The 23,600-nt window shown below is 39.2% G+C and overlaps 1 protein-coding gene across 2 annotated transcripts in view; it reads left to right on the top strand.

Moving 5' to 3' along the window:
- The first annotated feature begins 606 nt into the window (after window positions 1-606).
- EPM2A (EPM2A glucan phosphatase, laforin) overlaps window positions 607-23,600 on the top strand; it is a 72,002-nt gene continuing 49,008 nt past the window's right edge. For both annotated transcript variants that reach the window (XM_082634334.1, XM_082634335.1), the window contains exon 1: window positions 607-1,751. In XM_082634334.1, coding sequence (XP_082490460.1) covers window positions 1,451-1,751 — 301 coding nt within the window. In that variant the 5' untranslated portion in view covers window positions 607-1,450. The remainder of the gene's footprint in view (window positions 1,752-23,600) is intronic.

Consider the following 23,600-nt stretch of genomic DNA (forward strand, 5'->3'; position numbering starts at 1 on the left):
CAGCCGTATTTGGCCAGCCCTGCTGTCTTCACATTTTTCTTTGTGTTTATCCTTAAGCTTAGCAACTAACCAAACACTGAGTGGAATATCGATATTTAAAAGTGAAATGTATTAATAGTTTACTAATTGTTCCACAGAGAGACTGAGTTTGTATGGTTTACATTTTTGTACTTCTTTCTGTTCTACTTATGATATTCTGAATGTCTGAAATTTTTTGACTTTCCCCCCACTATTCACAAGCTTTCAAATACTGGTAAAGATGTGTCTTTGTGTGTCTTTAGTTCACATCAGATTGCTATGCTAAGTGCTGATGAATAAGTGCTGATGAATATAGAAATGTTAAGACCACGAGAACAGTTTTAATAAAGAATCAAAAAGTAACAGATTATGTAAACAGGACAGGTAGTTTTCCTAAGGCAGTGACCAAAATTAAAGCTCCCCTCCTCCCCGCCCTACCCCTAACAGTTTTCTTTTGATCAAATAACTATAAGCCTGTGTTTCTGGACACAAAATGATGTTTTAAGTTGAAAAAATATTGCTGACTTTTACTGAGAGCAAATTCAAAGCAAAAAGCTTTATTTTATGCCATTTAAAAATTATCAGTCATATATTTACAGTCATAGAATTACCGTTTTGGGGTTTCGTTTTACCTTGGAAAGGCTTGAAAATATTTACTTTAAACCCATTTTTATACATACTAAAAGTATTATAACACTCCTTCGAAAAAAGAAAGTGATCATGTGTCATTTCAGGCATCAAATTGGTCTAGGCAAGGGAAAAGTATTCAGTGTTTTTGCACGAGCTCTAGGCTCTGAATGGCGCCTCTTCCACTAATCAGAAAAACTTCAGAGCCGGCAGGGTCTTTAAAGATCATTATTGTATACCCTCAGTTTACAGGTAAGAACCTGAGGCCCAAAGAGAGTAAGTGACCTGTTGAAGGTCCGGAGCTCTCTAGACACCGCTGCAGGATCTTTCCCCAACTTCACTATTGTGGAGGTTGCTTCCTATATGCCATTCTCTTCTTCCTACGATCCTCACAAAAATAATTTCGAGGTTTTTGGGAAGATTACTGGAAAATCTCGGAGCTTATGAGATGTTTTATTTCCTTTCCTAGCCCCTTTTCGTTGCTTCCGATGCGTCCCCAGCCGTCCGCGGAGCCGCTGGAAGAGGCAGCGGGCAGGGGCCAGGCTCCTTCTCCGGGAGAGACGGGTGGTGGCCCCAACTGACCACTTCCCACGGCCAAAGGCCCCAGCCTGGATCATCCTCGGGCTCCTGGGCCGCGTGATGCAGCCCCAAAAAGGTACAGCATCGCACGTGTCCCCGCCAGCGTCCGCGCCTCGCGCGTCCAGGCCTCTCGCGCCGCCGCCCAATCGCCGCGGCCGCCTGGCGCTCGGGTCGCGTCTGCCGGTCGCAGGGAGACTGGAGCCCGGGAGCCGCGCCGCCCGCCGCCATGTGGTTCCGCTTCGGAGTGGTGGTGCCGCCCGCGGTGGCCGGGGCCGGGCCGGAGCTGCTGGTCGTGGGGTCTCGGCCTGAGCTGGGGCACTGGGAGCCGCGCGGGGCGGTGCGCCTGAGGCCGGCGGGCACGGCGGCAGGCGCGGGGTCGCTGGCGCTGCAGGAGCCGGGCCTATGGCTCGGGGAGGTGGAGCTGGCGGCCGAGGAGGTGGCGCAGGACGGGGCGGAGCCGGGCCGCGTGGACACGTTCTGGTACAAGTTCCTAAAGCGCGAGCCGGGAGGAGAGCTCTACTGGGAAGGTACTGGGAGCTGCGCCGGCCTGCACCCCGGCCTCGGCCTTGGCCTTGGCCTCGGCCTCGGCCTGGGGCGGGCCCCACAGTCCTCGCTGCGCCTTCCCGGGCGCTTTGCCCGGCTCTCGGGCTTCGCAAGCTGTCTGAACTCCCCGGGCTCCCAGGGCTGACCCTTCTCTGTCCGCCCAGCTGTCGCCCCAGCCGCGCCTGCCGCACCCGACAGGTTCGCTAGATGGAGGCTGGGTTCCCGGCCTCGCGCCCCTTCGGTCTTTGCTCCTCCAACCTCTTTCCCACAAACACGGGACCCGGTTCGGGCCTCGGTCCCCCTCGCCCTCCGCGTCCTCCCTGCGCGGGTCCCCGGGCTGCCAGGTCCCCCGCCGCTCCTGGGTTCGCTCCTTAACTCTGTCTTGACTGTTTTTGTGTTCTCATTTTCTTGCCCTAAAAAATGACCCAACCAGTGAAGCTAGCCTTTTCGCTAATCCTAAACTGCAACGTACTATCTAGTGTATTTTTTTTTCTTCTTTATTCGATTTGAGAGTGAACTAATGGAAAAACGTTGAGCATTTCTCGTTTTGATTTTTTTTAAAGCCCTGAATATATGACAGTTTAGATATGCTCTGATTTCTTAAAATATAAAACCAATACATGCTGGCTGTAAAAAATCAAAAACAAAAGCAAAAAATGTACAAAGTAAAAACTTGTGTCCTCCACACACCCTAGGTCCACTGCACACTGACCAATATATGACATATGTATCTATCTCACACACAAATTGGTTAATATATTATTCTTTATACTGCTTTTTCTTGCTCTGTAAAGGTTGCGGATACCTTTTAGTGCCACTCGTATAAATGTATATTTCATTTTTTAAATGGCAGCGAAATAGTCTGCATCTACCAATGTCATTTAGGTTGTTTTCTGTCTTCCTCTGTTATAAACAGTAATAGCTTAATTGGAAATCCGTGTATAAAGTTATCTTTGAGAATTTGGAAATGTTCCTGTATGGTAGATTCTGAGAAGTGAAACTGTTAGGTCAAAGCGTGGTCATATTTTGCATTTCAGTAAGGACTACCAAATTATTCCCTGAAAACTTTAGGCCAGTGTAGAATCCTGCCCGCGATGTGTGAATTTAGACAGTCCTTTCTTTAAATGAAATGTGCAAAGTTGGGGATTGGAGTATGTGTGGCTCAGTAGTTGTCTAAAGCGGATGAAATGTCTCTGTGGAAGTTTATATGACAAAAATGGGCCACGTAGCCCATAATGACGTGGAATCAAAGAATCTGCAGAGAGCATGAGTGTTCTGTAATATGTTTATATATACATTTTTTTCCTTGTCCCTCTTTTTGTACCCCACTGAGTTTCATGGTCTGGTGACATTTATTGTCCTTTTGTATTACCATGCCAGAACTGAAAGGTACTCTCATCAATTACGCCCTTCTTTACAGGATATTACTATTTTTAATAGTATTATATAATTATTTTTCATAATAAAGTAATATCTGATCATTTTTATAAAAATTAGGATGGTAAAAAAGAAAGATTCTTCCCTTTACCCAGTCTCTCTCCTTTTCTATTTTTAGTTTTTCTGGTATTCCTCCCAAAGTTCTGAATAACTTGCTTATATTGCTATTTCTTAATATATCAACTTGAATTTTTCTGTTTTTAGATTTTCTGAGTTACCATACAAGTTATATATTACATTTAAATTAAAATTAGACAGTATCTATTGACAGCTGTTGTATACCCATTAAATTAACCATCAAACTTGCTGTGAAATATGAAGAATTTAGCTCAAGTTCATTATCTCTCTCCTCCCTGCTGGTTTTTATATTATTATTTTATACTGCATATATGTAGTTTATTGTTGACTTTCTATTATATAGAAATTTCTGTATTATGCTTCTGTTACATAGAAAGTTACTCCTATATAAAAGGATAAGAAAAATAACTCACCTACACATTCCTCCCCTTCTCCTTACTTTGGTTAATCATCATTTCTACATTAAGTTCTATTAATATATAATTTGTACTCTGTTTTATAATTGTTGCTGTGCCTTCTTGTTTTAGGTGGATAGGTTGATTCTAAGAATTGTAAGTTAACAAAGAACATCACGAGGAGCAGCATAGCCTATTTTGTTTGTTTGTTTGTTTGTTTGTTTGTTTTCAGTACACGGGCCTCTCACTGCTGCGGCCTCTCCTGTTGCGGAGCACAGGCTCCAGACGGACGCGCAGGCTCAGCGGCCATGGCTCATGGGCCCAGCCGCTCCGCGGCATGTGGGATCTTCCCGAACGGGGGCACGAACCCGTCCCCTGCATCGGCAGGCGGACTCTCGACCACTGCTCCACCAGGGAAGCCCGCATAGCCCATTTTTAAGAGCAACGATTCTAGAGCCAGAATGGCTTCACCAGCCAGTGTGTGACCTTGGGCAAGTCACTTTACTGTGCTGTTGTTGAAAGGACTAAACTGGCTAATAAATCTAAAGAGCTTAGAATAAGACATATATTAAGTGTTAAATAAGTGTTTGTTATTGTTATTTTTACTATTATGATTAGGAAATAATTAGTGTGGAACTAAGTAGTTCAGTTGCACTCATTAAAAGTTTGGAAATATAATTCTGTGACATGAAACCTGTGTACCAGGAGGAAAAGCTCTCTTCTCTTACACTGTAAATCATGCTCAGATTTTTATTTAAAGTGATACCAGAGTTCATTTTACTTTATATTTGGGTGGCCATGTTCTACACCTTGTTTCAAACTTTCTAGTTACTTTTTAAAAACAGAAACAGCACGTTGATCCTCACAATTTCCTAGCTTAAATGCAGTATTGGATGAATGCAAATTCCTCACTTTTTGAAAACATTCTTTTCCTTGGAGAATTGGGATTTTTGTTCCAATTTTCACTAATATATAGCTTTCTGAGCACAGCTATCTGAGACTTTTATTTTTGTTATTTTTAATTGAACTCCGATGTTTGTTGCATTGTTAAGGATTCCAAATCTTCCACTTTCTTGAATGTCTTAATCATTTCATTGGATTGTATCCTCAAATAAATTTTTTTGGTATTTTTTTTATACTTTTTTTTTCACACACCCACCCTGTATTTTATTTTTACAAGAGATAAATAAACTGACATCAAGCATTGTAAATGGGTGACCACAACAAAAGCAACAATGATTGCAATTACCAAACACGAAACACACTCATACTATGTCATAATATTGACATTCAGTCCAGTAATCCTCCACTGTAACAGCTCCTTTACTTTGCAGTGAAAATTGATTTGTATATCTTTTGCCTCTGAGTCTTTGTGGGATTTTTTTTTTAATTCAAACAGAAAGTCACAAAAACTATAATCATCCTCATCAGTTCACTCAGTCCCATGTAATTAATTTTTTTATCTTGATCTTTTGTTAGCACTTTTATAAATTCATCAGGTTTCCATTAGAGTTCTGAAAATGCTTATTCATTCAGTTCAGCAGTATAGTCAGTTACCAGAAACCTGTACTTGTCAGAGTCTTTCCATGAATTCCTTGAAGATGAAACACTATTATAGGAATATATTTGCAAAAGCATCAGAGTACACCCAGAACTGTCTGCAAATTAAGGAAGACTTAAAAATGACCAAAGTTAAAGATTTGATGAAAGTTCATAATAATGCAATTGACAAGGAAGTTTAGTTATTTCTGAGACATATATTTTAAAGTAATAACTAGAATAATGACATAACATTATACCAGAACATGTAAGATTTTTAGAAATTTCATGTAATGTCTGAAACATTTATATTAACATATTTCCATACAAATAACCCAAAGAAAGTTTAGTATTAGTTGTTCTTTTTTATTGTTTTTTTTATACTGCAGGTTCTTATTAGTCATCAGTTTTATACACATCAGTGTATACATGTCAATCCCAATCGCCCAATTCACACACCACCATCCCCACCCCACCGCGGTTTTCCCCCCTTGGCGTCCATATGTTTGTTCTCTACATCTGTGTCTCAACTTCTGCCCTGCAAACCAGTTCATGTGTACCATTTTTCTAGGTTCCACATACATGCGTTAATATATGATATTTGTTTTTCTCTTTCTAACTTACTTCACTCTGTATGACAGTCTCTAGATCCATCCACGTCTCAACAAATGACTCAATTTCATTCCTTTTTATGGCTGAGTAATATTCTATTGTATATATGTACCACAACTTCTTTATCCATTCCTCTGTCGATGGAAACGTAGGTTGCTTCCTTGTCCTGGATATTGTAAATAGAGCTGCAGTGAACATTGTGGTACATGACTCTTTCTGAAGAGTTTTCTCCGTGTATATGCCCAGTAGTGGGATTGCTGGCTAGCATGGTAATTCTATTCTTAGTTTTTTAAGGAACCTCCATACTGTTCTCCATAGTGGCTGTATCAATTTACCTTGCCACCAGCAGTGCAAGAAGGTTCCCTTTTCTCGACACCCTCTCCAGCATTTATTGTTTGTAGACTTTTTGATGATGGCCATTCTGACTGGTGTAAGGTGATACCTCATTGTAGTTTTGATTTGCATTTCTCTAATGATTAGTGTGTTGAGTATCCTTTCATCTGTTTGTTAGCAATCTGTATATCTTCTTTGGAGAAATGTCTATTTAGGTCTGCCCATTTTTGGATTGGGTTGTTTGTTTTTTTGATATTGAGCTGCATGAGCTGCTTGTAAATTTTGTAAACTTTGTCATTACTTCATTTGCAAATATTTTCTCCCATTCTGAGGGTTGTCTTTTCATCTTGTTTATGTTTTCCTTTGCAAAAGCTTTTAAGTTTCATTAGGTCCCATTTGTTTATTTTTGTTTTTGTTTCCATTTCTCTAGGAGGTGGGTCAAAAAGCATCTTGCTGTGATTTATGTCATAGAGTGTTCTGCCTATGTTTTCCTCTAAGAGTTTTATATAGTGTCTGGCCTTACATTTAGTCTTTAATCCATTTTGAGTTTATTTTTGTGTATGGTATTAGGGAGTGTTCTAATTTCATTCTTTTACATGTAGCTGTCCAGTTTTCCCAGAACCATTTATTGAAGAGGTTGTCTTTTCTGCATTATATATTCTTGCCTCCTTTATCAAAAATAAGGTGACCATATGTGCATGGCTTTATCTCTGGGCTTTCTATTCTGTTCCATTGATCTATTTTTCTGTTTTTGTGCAAGTACCATACTGCCTTGATTACTGTAGCTTTGTAGTATTGTCCGAAGTCCAGGAGCCTGATTCCTCCAGCTCCGTTTTTCTTTCTCAAGATTGCTTTGGTCTTTTGGGGTCTTTTGTGTTTCCATACAAATTGTGAAATTTTTTGTTCTAGTTCTGTGAAAAATGCCATTGGTGGTTTGATAGGGATTGCATTGAATCTATAGATTGCTTTGGGTAGGATAGTCATTTTCACAATGTTGATTCTTCCAATCCAAGAACATGGTATATCTCTCCATCTATTTGTATCATCTTTAATTTCTTTCAGCAGTGTCCTGTAGTTTTCTGCATACAAGTCTTTTGTCTCCTTATGTAGGTTTATTCCTAGGTATTTTATTCTTTTTGTTGCAGTGGTAAATGGGAGTGTTTTCTTAATTTCTCTTTCAGATTTTTCATCATTACTGTATAGTAATGCAAGAGATTTCTGTGCATTAATTTTGTATCCTGCTACTTTACCAGATTCATTGATTAGCTCTAATAGTTTTCTGGTAGAGCCTTTAGGATTCTCTATGTATAGTATCATGTCATCTGCAAACAGTAACAGCTTTAGTTCTTCTTTTCCGATTTGGATTCCTTTTATTTCTTTTTCTTCTCTGACTGCTGTGGCTAAGACTTCCGAAACTATGTTGAATAATAGTAGTATAGTGGAAAACCTTGTCTTGTTCCTAATCTTAGAGGAAATGGTTTCAGTTTTTTACCATTGAGAACAATGTTGACTGTGGGTTTGTCATATGTGGCCTTTATTATGTTGAGGGAAATTCGCTTTATGCCTACTCCCTGGAGGCTTTTTATCATAAATGGGTGTTGAATTTTGTCAAAAGCTTTTTCTGCATCTATTGAGATGATTATATGGTTTTTCTCCTTCGATTTGTTAATATGGTTTATCACATTGATTGATTTGCATATATTGAAGAATCCTTGCATTCCTGGGATAAACACCACTTCATCATGGTGTATGATCCTTTTAATGTGCTGTTGGATTCTGTTAGTTAGTATTTGGTTGAGGATTTTTGCATCTATGCTCATTAGTGATATTGTCCTATAGTTTTCTTTGTTTGTGACATCTTTGTCTGGTTTTGGTATCAGGGTGATGGTGGCCTTGTAGAATGAGTTTGGGAGTGTTCCTCCATCTGCTATATTTTGGAAGAGTTTGAGAAGGATAGGTGTTAGCTCTTCTGTAAATGTTGATAGAATTCGCCTGTGAAGCCATCTGTCCTGGGCTTTTGTTTGTTGGAAGATTTTTAATCACAGTCTCAATTTGAGTACTTGTGATTGGTCTGTTTATATTTTCTGTTTCTTCCTGGTTCAGTCTTGGAAGGTTGTGCTTTTCTAAGAATGTGTCCATTTCTTCCAGGTTGTCCATTTTATTGGCATAGAGTTGCTTGTAGTAATCTCTCATGATCCTTTGTATTTCTGCTATGTCAGTTGTTATTTCTCCTTTTTCATTTCTAATTTTATTGATTTGAGTCTTCTCCCTTTTTTCTTGATGAGTCTGGCTAATGGTTTATCAATTCTGTTTATCTTCTCAAAGAACCAGCTTCTAATTTTATTGATCTTTGCTATTGTTTCCTTCATTTCTTTTTCATTTATTTCTGCTCTGATCTTTATGACTTCTTTCCTTCTGCTAACTTGGGGTTTTATTGTTCTTCTTCCTCTAATTGCTTTAGGTGTAAGTTTAGGTTATTTATTTGAGATATTTCTTGTTTCTTGAGGTAGGATTGTATTGCTATAAACTTCCCTCTTAGAACTGCTTTTGCTGCATCTCATAGGTTTTGGGTCATCGTGTTTTTGTTGTCATTTGTTTCTAGGTATTTTTTGATTTCCTCTTTGATTTCTTAAGTGATCTCTTGGGTATTTAGTAGTGTATTGTTTAGCCTCCATGTGTTTGTATTTTTTACAGATTTTTTCCTGTAATTGATATCTAGTCTCACAGTGTTGTGGTCGGAAAAGATACTTGATGCGATTTCAATTTTCTTAAATTTACCAAGGCTTGATTTGTGACCCAAGATATGATGTATCCTGGGGTGTGTTCCATGAGCACTTAAGAAGAAACTGTATTCTATTGTTGTTGGATGGAATGTCCTCTAAATATCAATTAAGTCCATCTTGTTTAATGTATCATTTAAAGCTTGTGTTTCCTTATTTATTTTCATTTTGGATTATCTGTCCATTGGTGAAAGTGGGGTGTTAAAGTCCCCTACTCTGATTGTGTTACTGTCAATTTCCCCTTTTATGCCTGTTAGCATTTGCCTTATGTATTGAGGTGCTCCTATGTTGGCTGCATAAATATTTACAATTGTTATATCTTCTTTTAGGATTGATCTCTTGATCCTTATGTAGTGTCCTTCTTTCTCTCTTGTAATAGTCTTGATTTCAAAGTCTATTTTATCTGATGTGAGAATTGCTACTCCAGCTTTCTTTTGATTTCCATTTTTGTGGAATATCTTTTTCTATCCCCTCACTTTCAGTCTGTATGTGTCCCTAGGTGTGAAGTGGGTCTCTTGTAGACAGCATATATATGGGTCTTGGTTTTGTATCCATTCAGCCAGTCTATGTCTTTTGGTGGGAGCATTTAATCCATTTACATTTAAGGTAATTATCGATATGTATGTTCCTATTCCCATTTTCTTAATTGTTTTCGGTTTGTTATTGTAGGTCTTTTCCTTCTCTTGTGTTTCCTGCCTAGAGAAGTTCCTTTAGAATTTGTTGTAAAGCTGGTTTGGTGGTGCTGAATTCTCTAAGCTTTTGCTTGTCTGTAAAGATTTTAATTTCTCCATCAAATCTGAATGAGATCCTTGCTGGGTAGAGTAATCTTGGTTGTAGGTCTTTCCCTTTCCTTTCTTTAAATATGTCCTGCCACTCCCTTCTGGCTTGCAGAGTTTCTGCTGAAAGATCAGCTGTTAATTTCATGGGGATTACCTTGTATGTTCTTTGTCGTTTTTCTCTTGCTGCTTTTAATATTTTTTCTTTGTATTTAATTTTTCATAGGTTGATTAATATGTGTCTCGGCATGTTTCTCCTTGGATTTATCCTGTATGGAACTCTCTGTGCTTCCTGGACTTGATCAACTATTTCCTTTCCTATATTAGGGAAATTTTCTGCTATAATCTCTTCAAATATTTTCTCAGTCCCTTTCTTTTTCTGTTCTTATTCTGGGACCCCTATAATTCGAATGTTGGTGCATTTAATGTTGTCCCAGAGGTCTGTGAGGCTGTCCTCAATTCTTTTCATTCCTTTTTCTTTATTCTGTTCTGCAGTAGTTATTTCCACTATTTTATGTTCCAGGTCACTTATCTATTCTTCTGCCTCCATTATTCTGCTATTGACTCCTTCTGGAGAACTTTAAATTTCATTTATTGTGTTGTTCATCATTGCTTGCTCTTTAGTTCTTTTAGGTCGTTGTTAAACGTTTCTTGTATTTTCTACATTCTATTTCCAAGATTTTGGATATTTTTATTATCATTACTCTGAATTCTTTTTCAGGTATACTGCCTATTTCCTCTTCATTTGTTTGGTCTGGTGCGTTTTTACCTTGCTCCTTCATCTGCTGTGTGTTTCTCTGTCTTCTCATTTTGCTTCACTTACTGCATTTGGGGTCTCCTCTTTGAAGGCTGCAGGGTCTCAGTTCCCGTTGTTTTTGGTGTCTGCCGCCGGTGGCTAAGGTTGGTTCAGTAGTTTGTGTAGGCTTCCTGGTGGAGGCGACTGGTGCCTGTGTTCTGGTGGATGAGGCTGGATCTTGTCTTTCTGGTGGGCAGGACCATGTCCAGTTGTATTTTGGGGTGCTTGTGACCTTAATATGATTTTAGGCAGCCTCTCTGCTAATGAGTGGGGTTGTGTTCCTGTCTTGCTAGTTGTTTGGCCTAGGGTGTCCAGCACTCTAGCTTGCTGGTTGTTGAGTGGAGCTGGGTCTTAGTGTTGAGATGGAGATGTCTGGGAGATCTTTTGCCATTTGATATTACGTGGAGCCTGGAGGTCTCTGGTGGACCAGTGTCCTGTACTCAGCTTTCCCACCTCATAGACACAGGCCTGACACCCAGCCAGAACACCAAGACCCTGTCAGCCACATGGCTCTAAAGAAAAGGGAGAAAAAAAGAAAGAAAGGAAGAAAAAAATAAAATAATATAAAATAAGGTTATTAAAATAAATACTAAAAATTTAAAAATTAAAAAGTAATATAAGTGAAAAAAAGGAAGAAGAGAGCAACCAAACTAAAAAACAAATCCACCAATTATAACAAGTGCTAAAAACTGTACTAAAAGAAGAAGAAGAAGAAAAAAAAAAAAAACGGACAGACAGTACCCTAGGACAAATGAAATGGTAAAAGCAAAGTTATACAGACAAAATCACACAAAGAAGCGTACACATACACACTCTCAAAAAGGGAAAATGGTAAAATATATATATATATATATCGTTGCTCCCAAAGTCCACCTCCTCAATTTGGGATGATTTGTTTTCTATTCAGGTATTCCACAGATGCAGGGTACATCAAGTTGATTGGGGAGATTTAATCCGCTGCTCCCGAGGCTGCTGGGAGAGATTTCCCTTTCTCTTTTTTATTCTCACAGCTCCTGGGTCTCAGCTTTGGATTTGGCCCCGCCTCTGCGTGTAGGTCGCCTGAGGGCGTCTGTTCTTCGCTCAGACAGGACGGGGTTAAAGGAGCAGCTGCTTCGGGGGCTCTGGCTCACTCAGGCCGGGGGGAGGGAGGGGTATGGATGCAGGGCGAGCCTGAGGCGGCAGAGGCTGACGTGACGTTGCACCAGCCTGAGGTGCCGTGTGTTCTCCCGTGGAAGTTGTCCCTGGATCACGGGACCCTGGCAGTGGCGTGCTGCACAGGCTCCCGGGAGGGGAGGTGTGGAGAGTGACCTGTGCTTGCACACAGGCTTCTTGGTGGCGGCAGCAGCAGCCTTAGTGTCTCATGCCCGTCTCTGGGGTCCGCGCTGTTAGCCGCGGCTCGCGCCCGTCTCTGGAGCTCCTTTAAGCAGTGCTCTTTTTTTTTTTTTCTTTTTTTTAGTTTCTGCTTTATAATAAAGTGAATCAGTTATATATATACATCTGTTCCCATATCCCTTCCCTCTTGCGTCTCCCTCCCTCCCACCCTCCCTAGCCCACCCCTCCAGGCGGTCCCAAAGCACCGAGCTGATCTCCCTGTGCTATGCGGCTGCTTCCCACTAGCTATCTACCTTACGTTTGGTACTGTATATATGTCCATGCCTCTCTCTCTAAGCAGCGCTCTTAATCCCCTCTCCTCGCGCACCTGGAAACAAAGAGGTTGGAAAAAGTCTCTTGCCTCTTCTGCAGCTCCAGACTTTTCCCGGACTCCCTCCCGGCTAGCCATGGTGCACTAACCCCTTCAGGCTGTGTTCACGCCGCCAACCCCAGTCCTCTCCCTGCGCTCCAGATGAAACCAGATACCCGAGCCTCAGCTCCCAGCCCCGCCCGCCCCGGCGGCTGAGCAGACAAGCCTCTCGGGCTGGTGAGTGCCGGTCGGCACCGATCCTCTGTGCAGGAATCTCTCCGCTTTGCCGTCCGTTCCCCTGTTGCTGCGCTCTCCTCCGCGGCTCCGAAGCTTCCCCCCTCCGCCACCCACAGTCTCCGCCCGCGAAGGGGCTTCCTAGTGTGTGGACACCTTTCCTCCTTCACGGCTCCCTCCCACTGGTGAAGGTCCCGTCCCTATTCTTTTGTCTCTGTTTATTCTTTTTTCTTTTGCTCTACCCAGGTACGTGGGGAGTTTCTTGCCTTTTGGGAAGACTGAGGTCTTCTGCCAGCGTTCAGTAGGTGTTCTGTAGGAGTTGTTCCACGTGTAGATGTATTTCTGATGTATCTGTGGGGAGGAAGGTGATCTCCACGTCTTACTCTTCCGCCATCTTGAAGGTGTCCTCTCTAATCCCTTTTCTACCTTCCAAGCTTATATAGTCTATTGTCTACAAGACTGTTTCACCTGGATGTAGCACGTGTATACAGTGGAATATTACTCAGACGTAAAAGGAAACGAAGTTGTGCTGTTTGTGATGAGGTGGATGGACCTGGAGTCTGTCGTGCAGAGTGAAGTAAGTCAGAAGGAGAAAGACAAGTGCTGTGTGCTGACACATATCTATGGAATTTAAGAAAAAAAAATGTCATGAAGAACCTGGGGGTAGGACAGGAATAAAGACACAGACCTACTAGAGAATGGACTTGGGGATATGGGGAGGGGGAAGGGTAAGCTGTGACAAAGTGAGAGAGTGTCATGGACATATATACACTACCAAACGTAAGGTGGATGGCTGGTGGGAAGCAGCCGCATAGCACAGGGAGATCAGCTTGGTGCTTTGTGACCACCTGGAGGGGTGGGATAGGGAGGGTGGGAGGGAGGGAGATGCAAGAGGGAGGAGATATGGGAACATATGTATAGGTATAGCTGATTCACTTGTGAAGCAGAGACTAACACACTGTTGTGAAGCAATTATACTCCAATAAAGATGTACAAAAAAAAAAGTACTTTAAACTGAAGATATTCAAACCTCAGCTTATAATCAACCTTTGCAAAGCTTGCTTTTCTTTGTTCCCAATTTAAAGACAATATAGCTTAGTCACTCAAGTATATGGAAACACATGTACTTCTTAGCCTGGGCTGCCTGCATCATGAGCCCCTGGGGCATTTTCTAGGCCACATCCTTAAAGATCCTGATTTAATAATTCTGTAATTGTCTAGGGAATAAGAATTTGACAATTACCCCAGGTGCTTTTGATAAGCAAGTGGCTTGGGAAATTACTGAAAGTGCTTCTGCAGTTGAAATATTTCAATCTGCACTCCACCCCTTTTTATGTTCATCTTCCTGCCTCTTGCCAAAGTTTGGTTCCTTTGCATTTCAGTGGCCTTCTACAGATCTAATTCCTTTGCATCCCTTCTCTATTCATTCCTTCCTCCATGCTGCTATTTTCCTAAAGCACAGATTGGATAATATCCCATGTGTGATTAAAAATTCTTTGATGATTTCTTATTACCTATAAAATAAGTCTGAACTTCTTAGTATGACCTTTCAGGCTCCTTATAATCTGGCAATTATTTTAAAAAATTACTTTTGCCTGTAGTTTTCCTGCCACTTCCTAAGGAAGTCTAAGTTTCAGCCACCTAGACTCTTATTTTTCCCCAATATTTTATGCAATTCTTTATTAGTGCTGTACCCTTTTCTTGGATTTCTATCAAAACCATGGCAGTCTTAGATCTGCAACAAACCATGACACATTATTCCATTGGCTTTGGTGGAATAATATGAAAACCAGTTAGAGGTAACCTCTTGAAATAATTTATTATATAATTCTTAAGTACAACAAATGATTGTATAATGTAAAATTATTGAATCTATCTAAAAAAATCTTATGACTAATGCACAACACTCACACATGCATATATATACTTCTTGGGATTAGGGATATAGGGGTGAGTTTCTTACTCTCTAAGGGGTGTCTGTCACAGTCCATTGGTGGCATTTGTAGGTAAAGTTGCTTTCTTTTTCTCTGGCAGCTGTCTAGGTTATCAGTGTTGGTTAGATTCAGTATGAAGGTTTTCATTTTAGAGCTTCTGGTCAGAGACTTAACCTTCCAGCATTGGCAGAGGGAAGGAACAATATGCATCTCTCCTGCTAGAGCAAGTGTTTTTGAGCTACGCAAATAACATGCAGTTTAGTGAACTCATATATTTTGGTCATATATGTGAATAGGGCACCTGCTGTCTCTGTTGCCCCCACTTAACAGGTTGTGGGTTTTACATACATGTAAGTTAAGCATCCATTTGAGTTGACACTGGATATAATTTGCATACATCTGGCTCTGATACTCCACCTACTTGGCTATAGTTTTGTGTTTATGTAAATTAAGTAACCCTGCCGTGTTGCTTTTGATGAGATATGGTATCCTTCACTGAACACAGGCAGCTTCTGTGAGTTTGTACTGATAAAGTGCTATGTCCAGAACTAAGACTAAGAGTTGTAATTCATACTTACAAATATTCTAAATCCCTTTTCTCTGTCTACTTGTTTAATACATACTCATTTATATCTCACATATCTGAAGCATCAATATTCCAAGTCCTCTAGGCTTCTGTGATAACCCTTTCTTTTGATATTTAAGTAAAATTGCTTGAATTCCCATCCCATATATTGAGGGATCTGACCTCTTTCCTCTGTGTTACCCAGCACCACCTTTTCTCAGCATATTTGGAAAAGTTGGGGTGTGTAGATGATTATCGTTTACCAATATCCACAGCATCTCCCTGTGGGAGGATTATTCTTCTTTGCCCTGTTAAAGAAATATACCTTTGTCAAGTGGCTTGCTTTGGTCAATAAAGTGTAAGAGGAAATGATGTGTGTCATTTCCTGTTGTTTTGCCTCACTTTTTTCTCTCTGACAAGAGATTACTATTGATGTTCTAAAAATGATTGCTCTGTCTGATGGTCCCAATATGAAGATATTGGCAATGTGAAGAAGAGCCCTTACTTAGTCAATCTACAATGAGCTCTAGCATGGGAGAGAAGTGCTTTTCTATGCCACTGATAACTTAGAGTTGTTTGTTATCACAGTATGTCCTAGGATCTAAAACAATGCCGGGCATTTGGCAGGTGTTCATTAAGTACTTGATGAATGAATGAACTTGAACAAGGCAGTTTCCCGGTGTCTCGAACTAGTACACTCATACTCTCTGTCTTCCCACCTTTGATGTGGTCCTGGACTAGTGAGTCTGTAGCTCAGGATAGAAATGCAACATTGTCTTAAAGCAACACTTTTTGTAAAAGGTCTTTGAGGGAAAAACCCTCATGATTTTCAAATTAAAACAGACATGCATATGATATGGAAGAGAACACAGATTCCACAGGAATTTTAAAAGGAAAAAATACAAGAATTTTTATGACAGTAGGGTTCTGCTTTAATCTATATTCCTATAGATTATATATGCCAGTCTATATATTAGAAATGTTTGAGAAACCCTGATAATTTCTGAGTCTCACTTTCCTCCTCTATGAAATACAGGGTTTGGACAAAGGTAGAGATGTCAGAGTCTCTTTAGGAGGAGCTGTGTGGTGTAAGCAGCAGTGGACTGAGAGCCAGCAGCTTTGGGCTCCAGTGCTTGCTTTGCTGCTGGTTAAGCATAGGACTCAGTCGTCATGGAATCTGCTAGAATCTCAGACTCAGGAAAAAATGTACTCACATGTCTGCTATCTGTCCCACTGGATTTTTTTGAGGAATAATATATTTGAAAGTACTTTGAAAATTATTAAACTTTATTATGCCAGTTGAAAAGTGATATGAAATTCTTGGCAATCTTTTCAAATTTGAAGATTTTATTTATATTTTAAGTCCACTGGGTGGCAGTATTTCACTTGTACCCTACTATAATTTTATAGTTTGTATTAATCTCGAAGAAAATAATTTAATCACCATCTCATTTTCTCCCAACCTTATCTTTCCCCTTTCCCATCCTGTGCACTCCCTATCTCCCAAAACAATTCTGAGAAACTGTTACCATTTGTTTAAAAGTGATTTAATGATATATATGTGAGGACAATCACTAAGACTTAGCAATTTACCCAGAACTTTTGCGTCTTTTGGGAAGAAGTGTTAGATAGCCTAATTTTGCTCAGATGTAGGTAAATTAGTTTGATGTAGGTAATTAAAATCAGTAAAATCACCTATAAATATCTTGCCATTGGCTTTTTTTGTGAATGCTTTAACAGTTTTTTTCAATAAACTCATGTAGACGTTTTTGACTGATAATACCACCGATGCTTATTTTATCCTGTGTATCCTACATGATAAAGTTGTTATGCTGAATCTTTTGATGTCTATGACATGTTTGTGAAACATGTTGTCATGGTTCCATATCAGTTTGCTTTGCATCAGAATTTCTTAGAAAATTAATTCTACAAGATGAGTTAAATAGGAAAAGTATACTTGTAAAGTTTGATAAGTTATTCCTTGCTGACTTCTGTTGATATTAAGGCTTCCATATAAGTGATGGTCTAGGTCTACTAGAGCAGTCTTTCCCTGTAGCATGAAAAAAATATAAAGATTCTTTAGCAGTATAATGGATTGCTAGTTTTTAGTTGTAAGGAGACCATCGGTGCAGTTTTAAACTGCCATAATCACTGCATTCTGTACAAGAGAAAGTAGCTTCTTTGAAAATTAGGCTGTAGAAGAGTTGCTTATAAAATGGTGTGGATAGAGAAATCTTATTTTTAAATGGCTGACATTTGATAGAAAATTTTAATAGTTTTGTGCCAAATAAATTGTTGCTGTTTTCATGGAGGAAAAAAATGTTAAAAAGATAGATGTCTAAACATGAATTGATATGTTAATGAAAATTTCATTTCTTTCTCTTATGGTCATAGTTACGAGTCACATTTCCTCTCTTCTAATATACAGGATAGTGTTAAGCTGTTTGCACTGTGTGCATGAATATTTAAAAAATTGTTTTTGTGGAAGATGATCCATAGCTTTTTACTGCTTATCAAAAGAATTTACGACCCACAGTAGTTAAAAAAAAAAACCTCTCGTATTTCATCATTACATATTTTAAAGTAGGTTTAAAATTTGTTTTAGAAGTTTTACCTCATCAAATATCAGTCCTCATTTGTACAAAGGGAAAAAATAGAGGAGCAGTGTATCTTAGTTAAGGATTTTAGAAAAACCTATCAATTTCTTTGTCTACAAATTAGGAAGCGACTGGCTGGCTAATAGATTAGTTAGGTGGATTGATTGCAAGTTGAACAACTGAACCTAAAGTGCTCTGATTAATAAACCAGTAGGAACATGAGGGTGAATGCAACTGGCATTTCACAAGTCACTTTATTCTAGGTCCTTTCCTGCTAAATCTTTTTATTAGTAATTTAGGAAGCATGCTTATCAATCTTGCTGATGAGAGAAAACTGGGAGAGAGAGTTGCTATTTCATTTGAGAGCAGCAGTCTTGAAAAATATTAAGTCCCAAAGTAGGAATAAACCAGTGAGAAGAAATGAATAAAAGTCAAGTCTTGTATTTGCATTAGTAAGTTATTTTATAAAAATAGAGAACTAGAGAATTTGCTTTGAGAACAATTCAAAGTGAAAAGATTTGGGAGTTTCAATTAGTTTTGATTTTAGGGAGAAGTTAGCATGGTTTGGAAAGAGATTGATCAGAATTTGTAAACTAGGTGAGTTGCTGGAAAAAAATGGGTGATCTTATCTTTGGAACATGTAGGTCTGGACAGAGCTGTTAAAACAATTTGAACTTATTTTAGAGGTATACCTGTTTTGCAAATCAGTAAACAGTTTTGCAAACAGACTAGGAGTGGAAGAGTTGTAAGAAAAGACTAGTCAAGAGTTCTTATTGAGGGCTTCCCTGGTGGCGCAGTGGTTGAGAGTCCGCCTGCCAATGCAGGGGACACGGGTTCGTGTCCCGGTCCGGGAAGATCCCACATTCCGTGCAGCGGCTGGGCCCGTGAGCCATGGCCGCCGAGCCTGCGCGTCCAGAGCCTGTGCTCCGCAACGAGAGAGGCCACAACAGTGAGAGGCCCGCGTACCGTAAAAAAAAAAAAAAAAGTTCTTATTGAACACCAACTGTGGTAGGTCCTGTGTTAAATCCTTAAAAAGATCATCTGATTGACTTTCCTCACAACCACCCTATGAGATAGATAGTGCTACAATCCCTTTTTCACAAACAGGAAAACAGAGGCACAGATTGCTTAAATGACTTTCTTAATACTACTTACAAACAGTAAATGGTATAACATGGGATGGAGTCTGAGTCTGGACCTTGAATCCATGCACTTAACTGCTATAATATACTGCCGTCCAGGAAAAGAGTATTATGCAGCCAACAGAGGAGACTTTCAACAGAGTGGCCACTATCATTACATGCTGCAGGCAGGTAAAGAAAGGTGAAAAATGAATCTGACATGAGATGACTTCATTTAAAGTTTTTTTTCCAGTGGGGTGATGAGGGCAGATGCCAAATTGTAGGCCCCTGAAGACTGAATAGGGAAATGAGGGTATTTGTTGGGGACCAGCCTAGTTAGAAGAAAAATCAGGTTATCAGAGATGGCGGTGGGGCAGAGACTAAAGGAAAACTTGAAGAGGAGGGATGTGGAGAGAATTAAGGCGAGGAGTAGAAGGGAGGAGAGTCTGTGTGATAGCAAAGAGGTTATACAGGACAGACACAGTCAAGAAGTAGAGAGCCTGTAGTCTCTCTCTCTCTCTCTCTTTTTTTTGGGGGGTGGTGAGGGGAGCCTGTGTGGGCAATTCTTAAGGTTTTAAAACCTTTAAATGCTTTTAGATGATTTATTTTCCTGTTGATTTATTTAAAAATAGTTTATAATTAAAAATTTAATGCACTGGGTACTATTGAATTAAATCAGGTAGAGACAAGTGCTACCTAAAGAAATGTGGTTTATCTTCCAAAATGATTTGCTGGAGAAAGATGATGTGTTCCAAACTACTACCATCACCATCAGTGGCCTAATTAGCATTTGTTTTCCCTAACTTTCCCAGGATAGCAGAAATCCTGATTTGTTTTGGTAGCAGTGGGATGAAACGTTATTACTTTAATCAGTTATGGTACTCTTATTCATCTTGACTAACAATTGGTCTAAGGATGACCGTGTTGCCTAGTTCTAGCTAATGAGATGTGAGAAGTCTTTTGGGTGAGGCTCCCAGGAAAGCTTTCAATTTCTCATGAAAAGGAACAAGGGCGCTTCACTCTTCTTCATGGCTAGTGGAGTGTCAGACATTATGTCTAGAGGTCACCCTTTGAACATGGGTTGACAAGCATGACAACAAAGTCAATGTGTGAAGGATGGCAAAGCAGACATTTAGAAGGCACTTGGTATTTCACCAGTTCTGGACTGCCTGGCTTTGTACCTCTTGTTACATGAGAGATATATGTGTATTTGTTGAAGTCACTGTTAGTCAGTTTTTCTGTTGCTTGTCGTCAGATGTAGGACTCAGAGAAGCAAAATTCTTTATCAACTCTTTCTTATACATGCATAGTTTATGGCTTTGGTAAATTTTAAGATAATCTACCTAATTGACACTCTTATTTTTACAGCCTATATGTCTCATTAAAAAGGTTTTAGGGCTTCCTTGGTGGCGCAGTGGTTGAGAGTCCGCCTGCAGATGCAGGGGACACGGGTTCGTGCCCCGGTCCAGGAAGATCCCACGTGCCGCAGAGCGGCTGGGCCCGTGAGCCATGGCCACTGAGCCTGCGCGTCCGGAGCCTGTGCTCCGCAACGAGAGAGGCCACAACAGTGAGAGGCCCGTGTACCGCAAAAAAAAAAAAAAAAAAAAAAAAAAAAAAGGTTTTAATCTGGCTTATCAATTTCAGAAACAATTTAGTCTTTAAAACTGTTTGACCACTTTGTTCAATTAGCTGTCATTTCTAGTTTCTTTTCAGTAACTAGAGCAGTGCCTCTATGATGTTTACATCAGCTGTATCTCTATACTATCAAAAAAATATTTTTGCCATGGAAGAAACCAAAGCATGAAGCAGAGATGGTTTTCATATCAGATCTAGATCAGCTCAAGGGAATGTCTCATTAAACCATTTAGTCCACATTCTAGAAAATCATAATTGAAGAGAGATTTCATGCCAAAGCATTTACTTACTATGAAATTACTAAAATGCCTGTCCGCTGGGTGAGCTGGGTTAGGATGGGGTTAAATGTAAAATAATCCTCAATGTTCTTCAGAGTTCCTGGGATGAATATGATTATTTTATGTTCTTTGCATCCAAATGTTGGACACTTGAGATATGGCTACTAGGGAAGGTATTGCCTTCTGCCTCAGCATTATTTGACTTAAAGTACACAAAGATAGGTGACATGAGAGCTTTTGTCGTGGGCTTCACAGTATGTCAAATGAAGTAGTGAAATTTGGTTAGAGGAATTTACTTCATATAGTGAGTCTAATATTAATATAGATGCTTTATTTTTATAGTGTGACTTGGATTTGTGTTCAGACAATGAAACACAATGAAATTTCTAGTCAATTCTGAGAGTGCTATGGAGAGAAAAATTGACCTGACAATTTAACAGCAGAAGTCTAGACACTATTATAAAAATTGTTTAAATGACAGTAGGAAAATCAACATTAAAAACTATTAGAGAAATCAAATAAAAATGCATTAAACACATGAATAAACATCTCTGCACGTGACTATAGAAAGTAAATGCAGTATGTAGAAATATATCCAATTATGCAGAGATGGAGCATTTTAATATTCCAATCTTGTTTAATCCCTTGAGTCATGGCATTATTAGCTACCAGAAGATTTGATCACTTCAAATCAGATGGTCAAATCTTTTGGCTTCTCTCTAGATTATCATCACATTGCATGAATTATTAATAATTCAGTCCTGGTGCTTTGAGTAAGCCTATTAAGAACAATCTAAGTTTCAGATTTTCTCTAAAAATTATATAAAAAGGAGAGCTCTGTTATTGTATTTAATTTTAAATGGAAGCATAATTGCCTGGTAATGACATTTTGGGGATGTCTTTAAAGAGAATCTTCAATCTCTGAGATGCTTCCCATTTTAAGATGTGTGTATCCTCATGAATCACTAATGAATGCAAATCGTCTGCAATAAAAAAAAGTCTGACTTGCTAAATAATGGTTAGAAAAGTGGTAATTCTCTTTTTCGCTTTTCCAAGTCATGAAATCCAGTTGTTTTACAGTGCTTGCTTTAGAATTTGCTAAGTAATATGAACCCCCTATGAGACCATATTATGTTGTCACTTTACCCACTGAAGGAAACATTTGTTCTTGTTATCTATTTTCTTCTTCGAATCATACTCATTCATACATTGTTGTGCTCTTTGTTATGTGTCTAAAGCATACTCTGCTGTCATCACAGTTTGAGACCCATACCCTTTATCACAAAACTTTTCTCAGTAGATGTAGCTCATACTGATACTCTATTTTTAGTCTTCTATATCCATGTACACACTGCAAATCTATCATGGTTTCCTTTCCTAGTGAGCCAATTACTCCTTAAAATAAATCTCAACATAGCATTCCAGTCATCATACATTGAAAAATGTCATTGGAGATGCAGCTTATTTGCAGTCCTTGAACATTCTGCTCATGTATCAGTGTCTTGAGTAGTTTTAAAATTATTTTCACCATTTAGTTTAGTTTTGTTTCATTCACTAATTGCTTTGTGTAACCTTTGTCTAATCAACAATAGTCAATTCATTGTGACAATCATGTTTTAAATTTCATTTGTCTACCTCAGTTACCACAGGACTGGATATACAACAAGCTCTCAATAATACTTGGATATTAACTGGATTAAATTCTAGAATATTTCACATATATGAGTGCATTAGTCTGTTCAGACTGCTATAACAAAATACCATAGACTGGGTGCCTTAAATGACAGAAATTAATTTTCTCACAGTTCTGAAAGTTAGAAGTTCCAGGTCAGGGGGCCAGCAGATTTGGTTTCCAGTGAGGACTCTTTTCCTGGCTTGCAGATGGCTGCCTTCTCACTGTGTCCTTTCCTCTTTGCCTGCATGGAGAGAAAGATCTCTGGTTTCTCTTCCCCTTCTTATAAGGACACCAGTCCTATTGGTTTAGGGCCCCACCCTTATGATCTCATTTAACTTGAATTCCCTCCCTAACAGCCCTATATCCAGCTACAGGCACACTGGGGATTAGAGCTTCAACACATAAATTTTGGGGGTACATAATTTAGTTCATAACAATGAGATATTAAATTATTAGTAAATCTTTAAGAAAAGAACTATTGAATTTTGCTTTTCCCATAACCATTTTAAAATTATATTTCTTCAATCTAGCTTGATCTAAGCCTCCACTTCACCTATATCTTCTTATAATCATGGAAATTTTCCCTTCTAATGTTTTCTGCTCTGTATGGTTTGGCAGGTGTTAAGTTTTTCTTTAAAATTCATAGCTGGAACTGATCAAGCCTCTTTGGGGAGTTTTACCTAAAAAATCCCCTCTGGAGACTTGGTAGAGAGTGAACCCAAGGCTAAGCTTTATTAATCACTCCTGCTGTTCCTGTTTTCTGCACACCTCAAGCTCACCTTTGAGAGAACCAACACATCACACCTGCCTACTAAACAACTGTCTCAAGGACTTTGAGAATTTGAAGAATATGTGAATCGTTTTAATGAGAGCAAGTGAGGCCAGACCTATTATGTACAAAGGTTGGAGACCCCTGACTTGTGGTTCTATCAAGTAATTGTCTAAATTTTGACTGAAAGGGTTAGACAGTGTATAGATTTACAGAAAGGATGATGCTTATGTATCACATTTCAACTTACTATTCGCCATAAAAATAACAATCACCAATAATAATCAGTTTTTTACCTTGAAAGACAGTCACACCCACATATACATATTTGCATGCATGCACGCATGCACACACACACACACACCCCTGAGTCAGATGTTTGAATCATTACTGTAATCATCCTGTCACATTTGATGTTTTCCTTTCTGGTCCTCCAAATTCTAGCCTCCTTAACAATATTTTCTTATCTATTGTAGAAAAACCTTATTATCTCTAAATCTAGTTCCTATTTTCATCATTGCTAGGTGTCTATGTAGTCATTATAATTATTTTAAACCAAAACTCTTGGAGTTCTTTCCTGAATTTGTTGGATTGTTTT

The sequence above is a fragment of the Mesoplodon mirus genome (genome assembly GCF_964341445.2).
Source record: "Mesoplodon mirus genome assembly, chromosome: 10".
Lineage (NCBI taxonomy): Eukaryota > Metazoa > Chordata > Mammalia > Artiodactyla > Ziphiidae > Mesoplodon > Mesoplodon mirus.